At 34.9% G+C, this 19533-nt stretch overlaps 2 protein-coding genes across 2 annotated transcripts in view; one reads left to right on the forward strand and one right to left on the reverse strand.

Moving 5' to 3' along the window:
• LOC136824668 (vacuolar protein sorting-associated protein 33A-like) overlaps positions 1-1875 on the reverse strand; it is a 24392-nt gene extending 22517 nt beyond the window's left edge. The window contains exon 1 of the mRNA XM_067080659.1: positions 1810-1875. The gene's annotated coding sequence lies outside the window, so the exon portion shown is untranslated. The remainder of the gene's footprint in view (positions 1-1809) is intronic.
• A 301-nt stretch (positions 1876-2176) lies between these two features.
• The window catches only part of LOC136824662 (protein retinal degeneration B-like), a 29898-nt gene continuing 12541 nt past the window's right edge, over positions 2177-19533 (forward strand). The window contains exons 1-5 of the mRNA XM_067080653.1: positions 2177-2250; positions 14054-14394; positions 14675-14962; positions 15894-15942; positions 16393-16595. Coding sequence (XP_066936754.1) covers positions 14317-14394; positions 14675-14962; positions 15894-15942; positions 16393-16595 — 618 coding nt within the window. The 5' untranslated portion in view covers positions 2177-2250; positions 14054-14316. The remainder of the gene's footprint in view (positions 2251-14053; positions 14395-14674; positions 14963-15893; positions 15943-16392; positions 16596-19533) is intronic.

Consider the following 19533-nt stretch of genomic DNA (forward strand, 5'->3'; position numbering starts at 1 on the left):
TAGCACCATTGGATTTCTCAGGTATTTTCTGATAAATATGGAAAGTTTCACTGTCTGAACATTTTTTTCTCCGCAGCGCTTTGAAATCAAAGATGAGTTCTGAAATTTTTTGTGTCCCGCAGATCTAATTTTTCTAAAAATGGCTTTAGTTGGAGTGAATTTTTAGACAAAAGTGTAGAATATTACACCTGCATATTATATGGTTGGAAAGCTAAAAGAAAGCTCTAAATTACTCAAAAATAATTAATTTTATAGCTCAACTACACAAAGAACAATTGCTTGTCAAAGTTGGACCTAAAATTGAAGATTTTCATGAGCGTCAAATAAAAAACAAGCAAACCCGGAATGGCTAGCTAAGTAAGTGGTGAAAAACATCAATATCTTTGGAAAGAAAATAGATATCTGGATGCAGTTTTTTTTACTTGTTTCCCTGATAATTCCTGGAGGCTCTAACATGCATACAGTATAGACCTAACTCTTCACACAAAAATTACGGGAAACGCATGTTTGGACTTTGTACCCTATGCTGCACTCAAGCACTGAAGCCAAAGTCCCGCAAAGGCGGGACAAAAATCAGTTTTTTGAAGTTTGCAAAAAAACGCCACATAGAAGATCTTTCAAATTCAGTATGTGAATAGAGCAGTAAAAAATACAACTTTTCTATTTTCCCTTTTTTTTGCAAAAGTTCTAGGAATGAAAATAAAGGGATAATGATAATTGAATACTATCCATTGATGACCCGCGGCACTATCGTAAAGCTAGAATCGCTTCGCGTACTCTTCGCTTGAGAAAATGATTGACAGATTGAAGTTTTTAACCCGCGCAGGAGTTCGCGGAGCGTTCTCGGCTCAATCCTCGGACCGCGCTAAAAATGGTAGACTGAGCTGTGATAGATCATTTCGATGTTGGAATGTTGTTTACAAGGCTCTTGACAGAAAATCGTTTGTTTTATTGTCAATGATGACAGTGTGGTTATTAATTTTGTTAGATCTGACAAATTGATGTTTGTAAGTGCACTTTATAGTTTTGATTCCCATTGAAGAATCATATTCTGGTTTTCATGTTATTAGATGCTGTTTTAGAGCTTTAGGTCTACACTGTAGGCCATAGATAGCCCTCAAATGAATGACCTGGCTGTTCATTAAAATACAAAATTAAATCAAAACAAAAATGGTAGAGTAGAGCTGCACGCACAGCTGCGTAGTTCATTTGTTTTGAAATTTTGCTGCTTAGATTGGTCAGTCATTTGAGGGCTATGCATGTTAGCCTCCACTGATTCAAGTTACCCAGTTACCCTTGCTCCAGTATGGATTCCACAAAATCTTGCGCCGAAGATATTTTTCCGTACAGCAGCAAGCCTCGCGCCAAGCAAAATTTCTTTTGTACTAACATTAAATTTTTCAATAAGGGTGCAAGATGGGCAAAGAGGCGCATGCGCCAACATAATTAATAAATTGACGCGAGCTAGCTTAAGCGAGCAAAAGCAAATTTAGCCAAATGAAAGCTAAAAATCAATGATGGATTATGGAGTCATTCACGCTGAGCTGGAATTATTACTTTACGCCAACTGAAAATCAAACAATCTTTGTAAGTACCCCTACGCCAATGCGCCAAAAACGTTTCAGTTGTACGCCGAAGATCTTCGGCGTTAGTTACACGAAATCCATAGCTACTGGCCCTTGCTTGGATCTCATTCACGGTATTCAGTGATTCTGACCTTCTTTGAAGTTCAAAATGATATCCCCACAACCTCAAGTATGTGAGGTATAAAAAAGTCTCATATACCACATCCATGGTAACACTACATACCTAGAAGAGAGAAGGTGCTGAAGGTGGCAGACAGACATTTATGCCATGAACTGCTCGAATTGCTTGATTGCTTGTGCTCCGCTGGCGCTGCTGCTAGGATTTCCCACGAATCTTTGATGAGAGTAGTAGTTTTGATCGATGGATAAAAATTCTCGAAAAGAGGTGGAATCTTTGGCCGCCCTTGCTTGTCCTTTTGGGACCCTTTGACCAAGACGTAGCTATCCAGGCCACTAAAAGAGAGCCGAATTAAAATAGTTTTTTAGTTTAATGACGTCATAGCCAATCTTTTAAGCCAATCAATGAGCAGATATGGCGCGTTTGCGGAAGAACAAAAATGACAACAAACATGGTAGAAAAATTGGTTTTCTAGGAGCAAAGGAGCGAAAAAAAATCAAAACCAGACTAAAATCAGATCAGACTGAATAGGTGCAAAAGAAGAAAGTAAGGATTTTTTTTATTCTGTCTTCTATGACCTGTCAAACTTTCAAAGACCTTAACATGTCAAATTGTCTAGTGTTATCCCAATTTCTAAAAGAAGCAGCCTGGCAGTTAGTAGAAAGTACCTCGATTTTTTAAGCATGTTCAAAGTTCGCAATACCAGACGGTGTCAATCGAACAACTTCAAACGAAAATTTCAAGCGAACCAATGGAACGTAGTCAAACGAGATCGCATAATTGCGATTCGATTGTCGAACGCAATCGAATCTCAATCAGTCAGGAGTTCTATCCTAATTTTAAGCATATTTTTTTCGATCGCACGGACTTCAGCAGACTTTCTTAATTAGGATTATCCCTTTGTTTTTCAATCCTAATTAAGAATATATATCAAATTTCCAGTTTTTTCCAAAAATACAAATTTCCACAGATTCTTATCAGCCTCCAATGAAAGAATTTACTGTGTAGAGCGAGAGCTGATTTTGAAAGTTTGATACATACAGTAATATGGATGGAGTCTTGAGTAATGACATTTAGAAATATGTTCATTACCCGCGACAAAAACGCGTATAAAACGCGGATGTATTGCCCTATCTACACCGTAGCAGATAAACATTTATAATGTAGCACAGGCTTTAATATTCCTAATTAGAACTAATGTGCCTAATTAGGCAGATTTTTACTTATGGCGTCATTTTGAAGCCCTCCGCCCAAATTTTGTTTTGATTTTTGGCTCAATATATCATCTTTGACCTGCTCTATCTATTGCTCATTGTTAGAATTTGAGGATTTTGTTTGTTGGTGAAGAATCTGAATTTTAAAAATCATATTCTTAATTAGGATTGAAAAACAAAGGGATAATCCTAATTAAGAAAGTCCGTGCGATCGAAAAAAATATGCTTAATTAGGATAGAACTCCTGACTGTCAATCGAACGGCCAATTCTTGGGTAATATTCTATTGTGTTCGATTGCGTTTGAGTAACGTTTGATTGGTTCGATTGATTGTAAATTACCTTCGATTGATCTTCCATTATGTTTGATTAGGATTATGTTCGATAAGTTTGATTGCGATTAAAATTTAAACTTGATCACTCCTTTAGATCTTTTTTAGCGTGGACAGCCGATCGAGCGCGTAAGTACGGTACGAGAGTGAATAAAATCGAATACAATTGAATCAATCAATTGTAATCGAACATAATCGTTACAATCAATCGGCAAATCTTGGGTAATATCCAATTGCGATTCGATTGCGTTCGACAATCGAATCGCAATTATTTGATTGTGTTTGATTTAATTGCATTCAATTGATTCGGCGTTCGATTCATTCGATTGACACCGTCTGGACAATACAATAACAACTTTCTTTTTACTACGGAAACCAAACGAGTGAGAACAAGTCATAAAACTAAAAGTCAGTGCTTCTTGGTTGTGACATAGTTTAAGAAATCGTTAAAAGATAAAATGACGTAGGAGAGTGTGTTTTTTTATAAGGAATTTTATAAGGCGACAATCACAAATATCTTCGTTTCGCGTCGGCCGACCGACTCTCGAAAATTGAGTACAATTGAGTCGGTGAGTCGGTAAATTTGTCGGACTTTTTCTCTCCTTCGTTCAAAAATTTTATTATTGCTGATTTTTTGCGAGTGATTTCTAGCGCATTCGCGGCATTTTGACTTTGTTTATCATTACATGTGCCATTTTTGGTCGGAGGTCACAGTGTTCAAAGGTCATGATTTGAAACCACCCATAACACGCGGTTGTTTTGGCTGCTGGCTGGCTGGTAGTGTTTCCTTCAAGAATACACTCCAAAAATGGATGATGGAGGTAAGAAAACCCGAAAATTGGACTCACTTTTTAGACCCAACAAGGATGCGAAATGAAGATATTGCCGCCTAATGCTTTGTGGCAGATTAAAGAGACAATGAAAAAATGAAAGCTTCTTCGTTTTTCATTTTCGCATTTATGGGGAAGAATGACATTTTCAGAAGATGCTTTAGGCCGCTTCACAAATAAGTTGTGTTCACATCCTCCAAATGACTCACTTTCTATCTTAAAAATCCAACCCTTTTTTAGTCAGAAAGTTTTTAGAATTTTGTAAATTCAGCGTAGCCAGCTTTTGATGATCGAGTGTTTTTAAGATTTTTATTCACAATTTTTATCACAAAAGCGCTATGCAACTGCTTTTTGTGCGGTCGCGATATGCAAAATAATCACATTGCAGCTCATGCACTCTATGATTCTTGTCGCCTGAACAAACCTAGCTATGCTCAGAGCGCATTTTTTCGATGATTTTAGCACCGCCCGACCACAAATATTCAGAGCATATTTTTCCGGTGATTTAAGATGCCGAGCGACCGACTCACATTTTGGGGCTGGAAATGACACGAACACAAACTTATTGGTGACACAGGCCTCATTCGATATGAGGATTCCCATTTCTGTAAAATCGTGATTCCCCATGGTTGCAAAATGGTGGCTATGGGTAATTCCATTGTTCTTTTGCTATTTTCATTTGTTCTATGTGACGTAAAGACGCTTCACAAATCGAAGTACTTCCACTAACTGCTTGACTTAGCATACTTACGACTACAAAAGTTGTCTTTTCGATTTCCCAAACATTCGTCTTAGGGGTTACTCACAAATCAATTTTAGGTTAGAAAAACGTCAATCAACGTTAGGGGGTGGGTCGGTTATTTGTTTGACAGCTCGTACAGCCTTGAATTTTTGCGGATGGCCATTTTTTCTGAGTCAGCGAGGGTGTTGTTGCAAATAAGCGCGACACTCGCTATACTATCGGCTATGAAGTCGAGCCAGGGGAGATCATTCCGCTCTACGTCAAAACTCCGAGAGACAGTGAAAGCTCGCTCTGGAAGATGGGGTTTAATGTGGATGGAGCAGAAGGCTGGATCCAGCAATATGAAAGGATCTGGGAGGAGGTTAAACGGCTATTAAGTAAAAAGTTAGAGGGAGAGCTATTAAACAACGGCAAGTATGTTAATCCAAAGTTGATTACATGGATTGGTGAGATTAGAACGAGATTTAAAGGCAACCTTTTTAGTAAGCCTGAGAGTATTGGATCATGTTTTGCGACTGAAATTTTGAAGTTAGGAAGCGTTTATTGGAAGGGCTTGAACTACCACCTGCAGCTCTTTTTAAAGGAGTTTAAATATCTGAAAAGAGACACTGGCTTCAAGAGTCAACTGAGTGATGACGAGGAAGGTTATGATATGGTGCTTTAAAATTGAAAATGTATTTTTGAGGGGGATAACAAATGATATGCAGACAAGGTCACAATAAACAAATTGACACTGCTGGTTAAGGTTTGTATTCGTTTAATAAATGACTGAACCAGAAATTTCGTTATTCAACTCAGTTGTATTACTTGGATATTTTGGAGGTTGAGCTGGGATGATTGGAGGTTGTGTTGTAGGTCTCATTATGGGAGACCTATATAAGCTCAAGCAGGCAAATTCCAAACTCAAAATGGAAAATTTTAATCTCAAAAAAGATCTGGCGAGCATGGGCACCACTAACTAAAGAGGACTGAGGCCATTTGTGAGAGAGTAACTTTCACAAATCATTGTACTCTGGTGGAGGTCAAAGCTCACGTGGCTTTAACAGTTGGGGTAGCGGAAGAAGTGGCAATTTTGGCTAAAAAATCCTTTTTACCCTCTTCTCTGCCTTGTGCTAGGATTGCATTGGCTGCTCAGTGGTGACTTTGTCAACTGCCTTTCTGGACTTGCTTCTGATCTGCTTTGTCATGGTGCGATAGTGTTCAATCTCTTTTAGTATGAACTGGTACTCTTCGTGGGAAATGTTGGCTTCTTAGATGGCTTTTGACACCAGTTCAGAAATCGAGTCTTGATCATGCTGTGCTTTTTGGAAGGTGGCACTTCAGGGTATAGCTTTTCTGTGTAAACGCTCGTCATTAATTGCAAGTCTAATTAAACACTCTTTAAAGGAAATTTCATCTCCGAAATCATATTTGATTCTATTGTGCAGTTTTCTGTCGTAGTTATTTTTGAAAGATCTTGAAGGTGGGTTGTAAAATTGGTAATTTTAGATGTTTTTAATAGGCAAGACACTAGAACATCACCATAAGCTTTGTATTCGTTGATTTCGTCGCATGTTATGTAAGCAAATTTTGGGGTTTTAGTGATGAATTTTAGGTCTCCAGAAACTGGTGTGCCATTTTGTGACCAGTATATATCCTCCAGCTAGTTCTGAAGTAGTAATTTTTATCTAATCTGAGGAATGTTTTAAATCGTTAGAGGGAAGGTTACGTCTGAAATATAGGGTCAGAGTCTTTGCTTCGAATGCAGCCTTTTGAATTTGCTTCTCTCATTCATGGCAAAATCATTGGTAATGCTTTGACGATATCCTATCCCTTTCAACTTGTTTTGGTTACTCATCATGATTCTCTCTATTTCATTCTCTCTATTTCTTCACCTGTATCTGTCTATTTTCATGTTTAAACCCAATTGTATAGTCAAGTTACTTTTTGTTTTGTTTTGAAACTGGTCAGAAGTGGTCTATAAAAAGCGTCTTCATTAACAAATGTCCATACAGAGACTCAATAAAACAGGAGCAATTTTGTTTATTTAAAAATTGTTTTTTTCGGGGGGTAACTTGGCAAACTTGAATTTCTCTGTATTTTAACACATTAGGGTAAATAGGTCAAGGAAGATTACTACTAAAAGAAATTATTCAGGGGTTTATTATCATTGTATATTTTTGGGTTCAAAGACATTTTTTAATTGCAAACTAGGACCAGTCGCCAACTAGAGTCCTCTGCTATTTGCAGTGAATTTCATTTTTCATTATTTCTGCCAGGCAAGCGCCAAACATGCACTACCCCAGACTACCCAGGTCAAATTCTATTTTGTAGGATAATCAAGATACTTTCACTTTCCAAAAAATAGAACACTATGACTAAATTTTAAACACCACTGATACACTTTTAAAACCTCCAACAATGTAATTTTAACCACTAATTCATTAAAAAATACTCACATCATATTCGGAGAGCATTTAAATTGAAGCCATGCTTTCATATTGAAGTGCATAAAAATATGGTATTTAGAAGCAACAGTGCTATTAACCCTCCCAGGTTATTATTAGTAATATGTTAGTACTGCTTGGAAAACAAAATAATTATCTTAAAATATTATACTTCATACAATGCAGAACAGTGCAGAAATTTATATATAGTTTCTTTTTTGTTGTTTTTAAGTTTGAATGAAGATTGTGAGAAAACAAGTTTTCTTCATGACTTTTGAACACGTGAAGCAAATTTAAAGTATGATGGGTCTAAATTTAAGCTTGCCTTTCCTCTTTCTGATGGTGAAACGTTTAAATTTATAACATTTTTAATTTTCTCACAACCTCACTGGCGGTTGCATATACGTTTCATAATTGTAAATTGATGTTAAATAGATTTTAACAAATTGTTGGTCGATGCTGTAAATACTTGGAAAAATCTCTGTGCTCATGGCTATTTCATTTCAAGGTATTTGTTTTCAGATTTAGCTTCCATTTTGTGACAAAAATCTATTTTTGCTTTACTTTTCTTTGCTTTGCTTTGCTTAGTAATTATGTATTAAATGAAAAGGGGAAAACTCATCTTGAGGGGATTTTGAATAACTGCTGCCAGATTTAAATTATCCCATCTGAAGATATCAGTAAAATTTGGTAATGATTTGATATTTTTGATAAAATGATGCCAATCTTGAAAAAATTCAACTAATCTGATATTATTTGTTTAGCACACTTTAGTACTATAGTAATATACTATAAGTTATAAAGGTGAATGAATGTTTATAAAATTAAAATTCTTATATTGAATTATCAGCCATTTTAATTTGCTCTTGTTATAATGACATGTAACATTAATTGTTATTTGAAAGATTTCCAGGTTTTGGTTTGCACATGAACTACACATTTTCTAAAGCATGTCACAAATAGGCTTTAAATAATTAATCCTATTTAAATAAAGAATTTTCTTTTTGAGATATTCATTACTAACTGCTTAGAGCTATAAAGAGAAACTAACTATGTTCTAACTGTTCACTTTATTTGAATTAAAAGTTTTTTTTATTATTAAAGTTTTTGAATATAGATTTTGATTCTCTCAATAGATATTTTAACTGTTTCGTATTCCCTCATGTGGGGTTTTTGGAGGTCAAACAAATGAATTGATAATTTTTTGTTTTTGGGTTCTTAATTTTATATTGTGTTGAACTGTTTAAGATCATTTTTGGAATTTTTTTCTTGAACTTCTGTTAATTTGAATGTTTTGACTGAATAGATGTGTACATTTTTTTCTGTAGATTTGAAATAACTTAAAACTACAACGTTTACAAGAGAGAAAAAAGAAAACATGAATCGTGGGAAACATGAATCTACTTTTTTTCATATGAGAGTTGACTAAATTCTCATTTTAAACTCAGATTTGCATATCGCCTCTCCACGCCAATCTTCAGTGAAATGAGATATCAATTTTTATCAAAATTGCAAGCACCCCAGCAGCTTAGTCAGTATATCATGACCCTATCAAGTGGAGTCGTGACCCCCGAATTGTACCAGTTAGATCTTACTAGAAGTGCATTCTCTATTAAAGCCATCCTATTTATATGTTTTGGTGCGATAGATTGTGATGCTTTGGCAAGATAGTAGCCGGGGGCCACTTTTTACAGCTTTTATATAGACTGGATGGTGCTGATAAGTAACATGGTGTAATTTGACAGACTCCAATTTTTTGCTTTGCTTGAGGTGGTAGCAAATCCATTCCACTAGATCCAGTCCCTTTTTGGGGAAAAACAAACAGAAAACAATGACCAATAGACCAATTTTTTTTCAAATTTTTGAGGTATTTTCATGTTTTTATTATAGTTTCTTAAACTTTGATACAGTTTTAGAATATATTTTATTGTTTTTTTTGTTTTCTTATAATTTTTGAAAACGAAAGTGAGAAAATGTTATGTCTTTAAGGGAACATCATCCAAAAGATCAATGTTTTTCAAACTTTAAGTATTATTTATGTTAGATTCATAGCCCTCATTTTGCTTTTTGTTCATAAAGTCATACTTTTTCCTGCTTCAATTCCAATTTTCCTTTTTGTGCCTCAATGACAATGGTGAAAACTTGTCACTCACGTTTATCAGCCATCTTATTCCTGTGAGATTTGAGCCTTTTTTTCATTTTATCACTAAATTTTAATATTAACAACATTTTCCTTTTTTCTTCAAAAACTTCAAAATTCACAAAATGAAAGTGACAAATGTTTTTGGAATAGGAAATCTCTGAAAGTCACATTAACACATATTACAACACATATTTTCATGTTATCTTTCATGTATTATATATCTTCACTTTCGTTTTTCAATGTTTAAAGAGTATTCTCTTGTCAGCAGGTGAATTTTCTCAAACTTCAAGAAAAAAAATGTTTCTTAATTTATTGTTTAGTTAAACAAAGCAATTCTCATCCAATCTTTTATATTTTAGATGGTTAGATTTTCCTCACTTTTTTACCCCTCGTAGATATAGTCCCCCCTTCTTGAATTTATCATATCTTGAATATGAAGGCTTATCAGATTTTTTGGTGTTGATTGTTTTTTTTTTAACAAAACAATTTTCACGATCTGATAATTATATTTTAAATGATTAAAAGAAAAAAACGTCACACTACCTTTGCAGAAAACCATAGATGCTTTGATGATAAGTCCTTCACTTAAGATTTGCGTATCACTGAGATTCATACATAAATCAGTTCTTCAATCATGGCTAATCGAAATCTTCCATTGGAGTTTTTAGAAATTTGGTTTCCTAATAGACCTTTTTATAAATTACGTCACGAGCATCACTTGCCTCGTATCCAAACAATTACCATGGTGCTTTTATCCCATCAGACATTAAATAATTTTTTTATGAATAGAAAGTAGTTTAAATAAAATCCGCTGGGAGTTAATCACGTAATTTATGAAAAGGTTTGTGTAGTAGCATAAAAATGTAGAAATGTGGCTAATACAGTCTTATAATGGATAATGTATAATATGCACCCTCATTGAGTAAGAACCATACCCTTGTCCCAACAAAAGGTGATCAGGGAAGATAACTTAGTCCAGGATAATTATTAGGTAGAGGTAACAGAGGTCATGTTTGATAAAGATTCATTGATATACGTATGTAGTACTTGGAGATGTTGTGTACAGTTTGTGGAATATGTAACAGGAACTTAGATTTTTTATTGAATTAGAATTCTTAGAATTAATCTAAATTAATTAAATGTTATCTTATATTCAGAGGTGAGTGTGTCTTTCGAATAGACCAATTCATGATATGCACCACTGCAACGACTTCACGAAATTATGCAACTTACCTGTTTTTGTTCCACCCAATACGTCACTTTTTCTATTGTTTAAAGGAATTATACGGTGTTATATACACCCGACTCGTCTGAAACTGATGTCAGCAAAATTTTAATAAAAGAGTCCTTTCAAATTTGTAAATAAAAGGAAGAAAAAAATCTTGCTCCACATTTTTCTTTATTCATTAATTACAAAAGATTCTATTTATTTCAATCTGCTGAATCAACATACATCCATCTTCTATACTAATTGAGTTTATGAAAGATTTCTGTAACGCTAGCCCAGTAACATATTTTTAAAGGTTTCTAAAATTTGAACGCCGCGGCTGGAAAACCTATCCTCCTTCGATACAAAAGTCTCTCGCTAAGTTTGACAATGTGAAGCCAACAAACGGGAAAACCTTCAGTGCTCAATCGCAAAGCGCGAGCCTCTCCTTCACAACTAAGGCTTTTTCTTTCCTAGAAGCAACCCTCTCATCACCTCAGACACCTTTGGGCGTCTGCAACGACCGGTACCCTCGATAATTTTGACAGGGTCACTATGGCATTTCATTGAACACAAACTTCCATTATCTTAAAAAGACATATCATCGAGGCTTACAGACACAAAATTTTGACTAATGTAGAAAATTTAGAAGTATAATTTTTATTATTGTATTCGGCGTTTTAAGCCAAAGCGATGTCAGGAATTAACCCACATTATAGTATTTTAAAGGCTTTTGATGTGCAAGTAAAACCGTTAACCGGCGTTTGCGACGACGGGAACCGTCTAGTTATAACTATGTAAAAGGTCAATGGCTTTAAGTGACGTATTGGGTTGAACATTTTAAAAATTCTCAGAAGACTCTCCAGTGGTGCATATCATGAATACACGTTTTTTATAAGAACATCCAAAACTTTTGAATCCTTCGGATGTTCTTAACTTTTTCAGTGTTAATAAGACTTAATATGTTCTTATAATTGTAGTTTGTTTATTTTGTTTGTTTATGAAAATGTAGATACCGAAGAAATTTTTTTTCCAAATATACCTGTTTTTAATGTGGACACAATACCCTAAAGCTCGAGCAATCTTTGTGCAAGATGTGGAGAGTCAGGTTTGAAAAAAGCTCAAAATCAGTCGGAGACCCGTCGTGCACTTCGGTGTGCGCGGCGCTGGGACTCGGGACGTTTACTTTGAAAATTTTATTGTGTTCAAAGCAGGCTCTGCCAGTCCGGATTCCGTCGTAGTTTATTTCCATCTCAAAATTCTGTGCAAAATAGAAATCTTGGGATGATAAATAAAAATTCACATTGATATTTACAATGACATCCTTAACTTTTTTGTTGATTCCATCATGATCATTCTCATACATTTTTGTTGTAAAAAAATGCTTGTATAACCGAAACTCTATCTAACTGTGTACAGAATCAATCTACATCGATGATCTATTCGTGACGTAGGGGTTTGAACCAGACGTTTTACGTAGCTAAACTGTAAATTGCACAATATCATCATATTTGTATTACAAATTACTTCTCAATCAGAAATACGCCATTTTAAGCCATTAACGTGTAATTGTTTTCTTTTTTAATGAAAGGGTTATACTCTACGCCATTTTTTTGTTTATTCATTAGAATTGTTTTTCACATGAAGGTTCTTGTTACTATAATCTTGTGTTGGGGATCGTGTTTGTATTGTATTTTGAAACAGAGGAAGACATTGGTTTGAGATTTTTATGAGATCCTTCCTTTTTAAGGTCGTTATTTATATGTGGAGGAGGGTTGAATTTTGACCATTTTCATATATTTGAATCTATATACTCTCCTTCTTGTGTGTAAAAATTGGAGCCCCTTTGGTACCTGCAACTATAGTCTTGTGTATTTGCTACTAGTATGTCCTTGCTAAAAGGTTTTTATTACATCTTCAGATTTGTTCCCATGGTGTTTTTTCTTTTATTTTTCCCTTTTTTTTTCAAGTTTCATTTACAGTTTTCACTCTTTTTGTTTCATTATTTTTCAGTGAACTTTTGAGTTTATTTTAAAAAGTCGTGTGATTGAAAAAACTGTGTTTTGATTTATGATTTGAATTCAAATGTTTGCTATCTCATTCTCAAGACTTCGGGTCTGTGTGCTGTGATACATTTTATTGTATTCTGAACCATGAATTATAATGGTAACTCGACAACAGTAGTCGGAAGGAAATACATCTCTTCTTTTAGTTGAAATGTTTTCTCTTCATACACCCCTATCTCACAGCCCCGGTGGAATTTTTTTCCCACAGTGGGGATAGAAGTTCTATTGTTCCCGAGCTTAAAATATTCAGTGGGGATAGATTTGGACAGCGAATTTTTGCATTGGATTTCGAAAAGGGGATTTTCAATAGGGTAATCAAAATCAATTTCCCAGTGGGGCTGAAATTTTAGGATACTTTGTCCACCGGGACGAAGTTTTTGACAAGTTTTCCAGTGGGGCTGGGGTCCTAGCGGGTCTTTGACACAGGGGTGTCTTTATTGACGAACAAAGTATTTGCTATCTAGATGTACTTGGAACATGTTTCATTACGGATACATGGTATTGCAAGGTATTGGACTCTTCTTCCAGGAACAAAATTACATGTTGGGCTAGATATAACATTTTTGGCCCCTAGACACAAAGAATTCAACTTTGCGAACAATGGGTCACTTTCCGGGGCATGTAATACAACTCATCAAAACAAAAAGTTGGTGTCTTAATCAGTCGGGGAAAAATTTCACGGGAAAAATTTTCATCAGTTTCCTCCGATATTGTTTTCTTTCTCGATACGATACTTTATCAGAAAATAGTGGTAAATTTAGCAAATATTTAAAGTCAAGTTTTCCCTTCATCTGTAGTTAAGATTTTTAATCACCAAAGAATATGGCCCGGAGAGAAGCTAGTATGTCTCGTTTAGTTTTTAAAATTACTAATAGTAAAACCATGTGGTTTATTTTTCGACCATAAGGCCTTTTTTCGGAGGCCGATTAGAGATAAAAATCTCATCTAATTCGGCTCCTTACTTCCTTATAAGCCCTCCAAAAGAATATCAGATGCTTAGATATAATATATATTGAAAGTTCTCTTTCATGAAAACTCAGAAGAAAATTGAAGTGTTAGAAACATTTAAGATGTCCTTCTCTCTCTATCTAACTCTAGCCTTCGGGCGTAGATGTTTTTTGCGCTTTTTACAGTCAAAATAATTATTCTATTTTGCCTTATTTTTCCGTCCCAAATTTCCTTGTCTTTTTTTCATACATTTTACTTTTATATACTTTATTTATTCCTTATGGTTAGCTTGTCATTTTGAAATAACTCCAGCCTCCTTTCTTTGACGAAATAACGAACCTACGTTTTGCAATTTCCCCTTTTTTTCAACTAGTTGTAGACTATTTAGTAGTTGGTTGTCTAGTAAAGATTTATACATTTTTCTATTTTTCATTTCTTTCAAGGGAATAAAAATCAAAATAAAAAGAAACGAATTTCCACCAACACGGACCGAAAAGAACACACTGACGACATTCAAAAAACTTGAATCTATTTTAACGGGAAAAAAAGTTTCAATTTTTGAACAACGAACATGGAATTGCGACTATAACTATGAAGACAATAAAAACTACTTAGCTTGTAAAAGCTCACACAAAGAATTATTATAGTTCCCCAACCTCCTTGAATAGCAAACCACGCACAGACCGAAGGAACACCGGAACACACCATGTTGACGAAAGAGTACCGTATACCATTACCGCTGTCTTTGGAGGAATACCGGATCGCACAACTTTATATGATACAGGTAAGCTCTTAAGTTTAGTAGATTGAATTATAAGTCTTTAAGGGGGCTTAATCGTCATTTAAGGCTTAAGTTTCAAACTAACTTTTGGAGTTGTAAGGCTAAAGGTGTTCTTAAGTGTTCCTAAGAAATTGGGTGTTTTAGAACCTTGATGCTTTTAACTTGTTCTTAATATTTTGGTCATCGATGCCTTTATATGCTCTTATATAGTTTGTTCTTAAAAAATGTTATCTTTCAAGTAGGTTATTCTTTATAGCTTAACGTTTTTTTTATTCTTTTCTAGAAAAAAAGTCGTCTTGAGAGTACAGGGTCAGGAAGTTCTGTTGAAATTATCGAGAACCGGCCGTACAAGAACGGCCCTGGTGGGAATGGACAATACACAAAGAAAATCTACCATATTGGATCTCACTTACCCGGCTGGTTGAAGGCGTTGTTACCAAAAACCGCCCTCCGCGTCGAAGAAGAGGCCTGGAATGCATACCCGTACACCAAGACACGACACACGTGCCCTTTTATTGAAAAGTTTTTCATCGATATTGAAACACACTATCTAGCTGATTATGGTCAAACGGTAAATAGTCTCATAACTGGTTTAGTCTCACTGACCTTTATATATCCCTGGACCAAGTTTCTCAAACCGGCCAAGCAAAATTTTTGATCGGAGTTTTTTTTTTGAAAAGTAGTACCCTAAGTAGGCGGAACTACTCAATAGCGGTGTAAATGCATCGAGAGCGCCAGATCTACTTTTCCTCGAAACTTTTGATGATATAGCGCCGTTAGACGTTAATATTTAACACTGCAATGGCTTCTTTACGGATACAAATTCAAAAAAAACTTCGATCAAAGATGGCGGATATAGCTTGGTCCATATATATAAAGGTCAGTGGTATGATCTCCTAGCCGACACATAACGTCAAAACAACGTTCATCTAAAATATAAAACTCTAGATGAACGTTATAATAGATTTAAAACTATCAAATTTTATTTCCATTTTATTTCCATACACTGCGACCTTATTTGTTAGTAAACTTTTACTCTCTACCATCAGTCAACTCGTTAGCCGAATCTCTATATGGAGATCTACATCACTTGAGCAGTTTTCTTGTCCCTTGAGAGGCGTATATTAGCGAGTTCATTTATTTGTACTTTTGAGGACGGTAGAGTGACTGAAGCGATTTGGAACAACCCGAAGTTCTGACCAACAAAATCGAGGACGGTAACAGTGCTGATTTACCGTCGTCCTCAGCTGGTCAGGATTTAACCAAATAAGAACCCTACCGTCTCCGTTGCAGAAAAAACACAGATACATAAACTTGGTATTACATGTCTCTTACCTGCTTGAGTTGTGGAGATCTGGATCTGGTTTAAAGCTCTTCCAGCCATACATATTTAAACGCTTTCCTTTAGCATTGACACTATCAACATCATCAACTTTACTCTCAAAAATGTATTTTTTTAATCCTACTTTTCATTCCATAACCGCTCCTTATTTCTTATTTAGGAAAATATATTCGAATTGTCTTCATCGGAGCGAAAGAACATTGAAATTGGTATAATTTGATTATATTTCCGTGTGTTTTTTTTTCTTCATTTTTTCCTCCATATGGGTGTGGTTAAATGTTCATGAATTTTCTCCGCTGTTTTATTTTATGTAGGAAATTCAAGCAGTGAATGCACTTGCTCTGTCTTCGCCCATTCCCATCTTAATTGGGCTAAAGCCTTTTTTTTTCTTTTTGTTATTATACCTTTTTGACCGCTTTATTTTTTGATTCCCCCTCTCTAAACTCGATCCAATCCTTTTTTTAACATCTTTTTCTATTGTCTATAGGAACGAAAAAAGACTGGGACGGTTTTAGAGTGCTAAAATGGACAAAAAAAGCCCGCGCGGCAATTTGCGGCTACGGTCGAAAAGGTGTATTCCATCAGTAAAATTAACTATAGATTTTCGAAAGATTTCACATTTGATTTTTCTTTTATAAGTTACATCCTCTTCTTCATAGATCTGATCGACCCAATCAAAGACACTTTCCCGCAGAAAGATTACAAAAAAGAAGAAGACCCTGTTCTATTTGTTTCCGCAAAAACGGGAAGAGGACCTCTTCGAGATGATTGGCTTCAAGGCTACATAGACGGGACTAACAAATCGCCAGTTATGTGTGCTTATAAGCTGATCAAAGTGGAGTTCAAATACTGGGGGATGCAGGTACTTATTCTTATGGCCATATGGCCTACCTTATGACCCACCTTAAAACTCTAAAAAAGTGGTCCGAAGGTCTAAGTCGTCTAAATTGTTTTTTTTTTGGGTGGGCCATATGGCCGGGCCACAGAGGTAGGACTGGTTTTCGACTGAAACCTGCGATACCAAATAAAGTTCCAACATTAATAATATTTTAATAATATTATTCTCATAATAACTTTTTGCTATCTGTAACTTTTTTGCCAGGGTCCATTTTTCGAACGACAAGTATCCTTTGTCTGCCAAGAGGCCAATACCCCTCCGGGAGTAAATTTTGTATTTTCGTCGGTCTCTTAGCCTATGCTAGTACAATAGGGTCTTCATAACTCGAAAATCTATAACTCGGATGTCTTCTTAAACTCAAACAAGTTTTTTAGTCCCATTGGTTAACAATGCCTTATAAACCAATCTCCATGGCTCGAAAAAATTTATCTTCTCCGTGCCTGTTCGATTTATAAAAATTCCATTGTTTTCAAATCAAATACATGAAAACAACGAGGCTCAAAAGCGCCGAAAAATAAGAAAAGTTTAAGAGCAAAGCTGGGCCTGGAGTTGTTGAATTTCAAGAAATTAGAAAAATGCTTCTTATTTTGGTCTGAAAGTAGTCAAAATATGGGAAAAAAGTGAGCCTCAAAATACTAAAAAAAAAATCAGCCGAGCCTAATCAAAAATTTGTTGGTGCTTATAAAAGATAGTGAAGTACATACTGAATTTTAAAGAGAAAAAAAACAGAATAATTTTTGTTTCGTTTTCGATGGAAATGAAACCGGAATAATATGACATTCTGATTGATTGATTGCATTACAACCCTAATTTCTAGTCGAATTTAATTAATACGCATGATTCTCGAATTTTCACCTTTATTTTTTTCTGATTTTTTCAGAAAGATGCGTATTTGCAATGCTCAAAACATGGCTGAGTTCGATTTTTGAGAAATTTTTTTTTCCGGTTGAAAGTGCCGGAAATCGCCGTTTTTGCAGATTTTCATTAGATTTTTTTCCTTGTATTTCTATGTTTTTCACACAAAAAACATTATTGATAACAATGCTCACCATCAAGCATGATTCAATTGTCAATAAAACTGATTTTTGCGACCAGAACTTTCTATTTATTTTTTCCCTACAACCCTTCACTCCCCCCCCCCCCCATCAACAATCAATGATGAATTTATTGCGTTATGCATTTTCGCTAAACGCTATACCTTATCGGGGAAAACTTCGTCGGGGAAAAGTGACGAAATTTCGGCCAAGTGACAAATATTTTTCGCCAACAAAAATTTTCCCCGGCCTTAATGCGTTTACCAAAACCAGCAAGTGACGAATATTTTTCCCCGACGAAAATTTTCCCCGACGAAGTTTTCCCCGATAAGGTATTTTCTGACTGATTTTTTTCTCCTCTCATTGCTATCTAACTTTTATCATCAAGTAGGTCCATTCAGCATCTAGCTTGTTTTCTTTGAAATTGGGGCTTAGAGCAGAGTAGCTTTAAGCCCTCCCAAACCCCGTTCTCCAATTATTCTCGCCATGTTCCCAAAAATACCGGCCAACTTAATTTCCTTATTTGCAGCTCATTCTTAATACTTATTATGATTGGGTAATGGTTGTGTCATAAAATTCTTCTCTGATACATAAATTTCGTACCCTCTTGTCTAAGCTACAGGGTCTATGTGTATACTACATGCTTTACTACACGTCTTATTTAAATATAGACTTTATTCATTTTCAACGTTTTGTTGAATTTCTTACCAGTTGGTGTATGATTGGAATTTTTTAAACAGTTCACTATTATTTGGAATCTTAATTTTGAGATTTTATTAAAACATGTATCCCTTTTTTTACTACATGTTCATGTTTTTTATAAAAGCGTCAAAATTATTTGAAACTTTTAAGCCGGAAAGTGTTTTTAATAGCGCACCGCGCTGGTCTAAAATAGATTTTATTTTTGACATAATCATTACTCTCGATGTGTTTGTACGAGTTCAAATCCCATCAACCTTTGCGTTGAATTCTTTTGCACGTTAATTGCATCATTTGACAAAAGATATATAACAACTTGCACGTATTTTTAATTCAGCCGCATTGAATTGTGGGATTGTAATTCGTACAAATGTCAAAAAAGTGAAAAGTAATCATTATGACGTATATAAAGTTGCGGAGTGCTATTTTCAGCATTTTATGGGTACTTTTTGTGATATTTCCTTATCAATTGCATGTTCTGTTTAAATTACAGCAGCCCCAAATTTTACGTTCAACAACACGATTTTCATAACAATTGGTAAAGTTTTCGGGAAATGTCGGAAATCAGTTTGAAAAAATTTGGGTAAAAAGGAAAATAAAAAGAAATCCCATTCACACATTCATGAAACCGCTAAGAAGAGATTTTATCGAATTAACGCTTGTTTCAAATATTCTCAAATGAAAAATCAGTGCCCAGTTTTTAGAAGGGTTAGTTTTCATTATCAGAATTCATCTTGAATCTGTCTACGAATGAATTTATAATAATGTGACTTCTGTTTATTAAATAGTTATCACGATTCTTTGTGAATTCTAGTGTGAAAACTCGAAAGAATTGTGAATTTTCTTTGAATATTTCATGTGACGATAGTCTTATATACTGTTTCTTTATATTCTTCCCATCAAACAACTTCAAAAAAGAGACTTTTTGACTAGAGCAGAATTTCAATTTTTTTATCTATTGCATTGCCTCCAAAGTGTTAATAGCAATCATTTTTCGCGATATTGCGTTCCGTGTATTCCCGCCGCTAATTCGTCACTTTCGTTTTTTTGAACCGTTTGAAGTTGGTTACTATTTAAAGAAAACTGATTTTTTTTCATGGCATTCCTTTACGATGGATTTTTTTAATTAACAATTTTTCGATTCAAAGGTCATATATGTGACTTTTTCT

Source organism: Clytia hemisphaerica, unplaced genomic scaffold (genome assembly GCF_902728285.1).
Source record: "Clytia hemisphaerica strain Z4C2 unplaced genomic scaffold, Clytia hemisphaerica genome assembly, whole genome shotgun sequence".
Taxonomy (NCBI): domain Eukaryota; kingdom Metazoa; phylum Cnidaria; class Hydrozoa; order Leptothecata; family Clytiidae; genus Clytia; species Clytia hemisphaerica.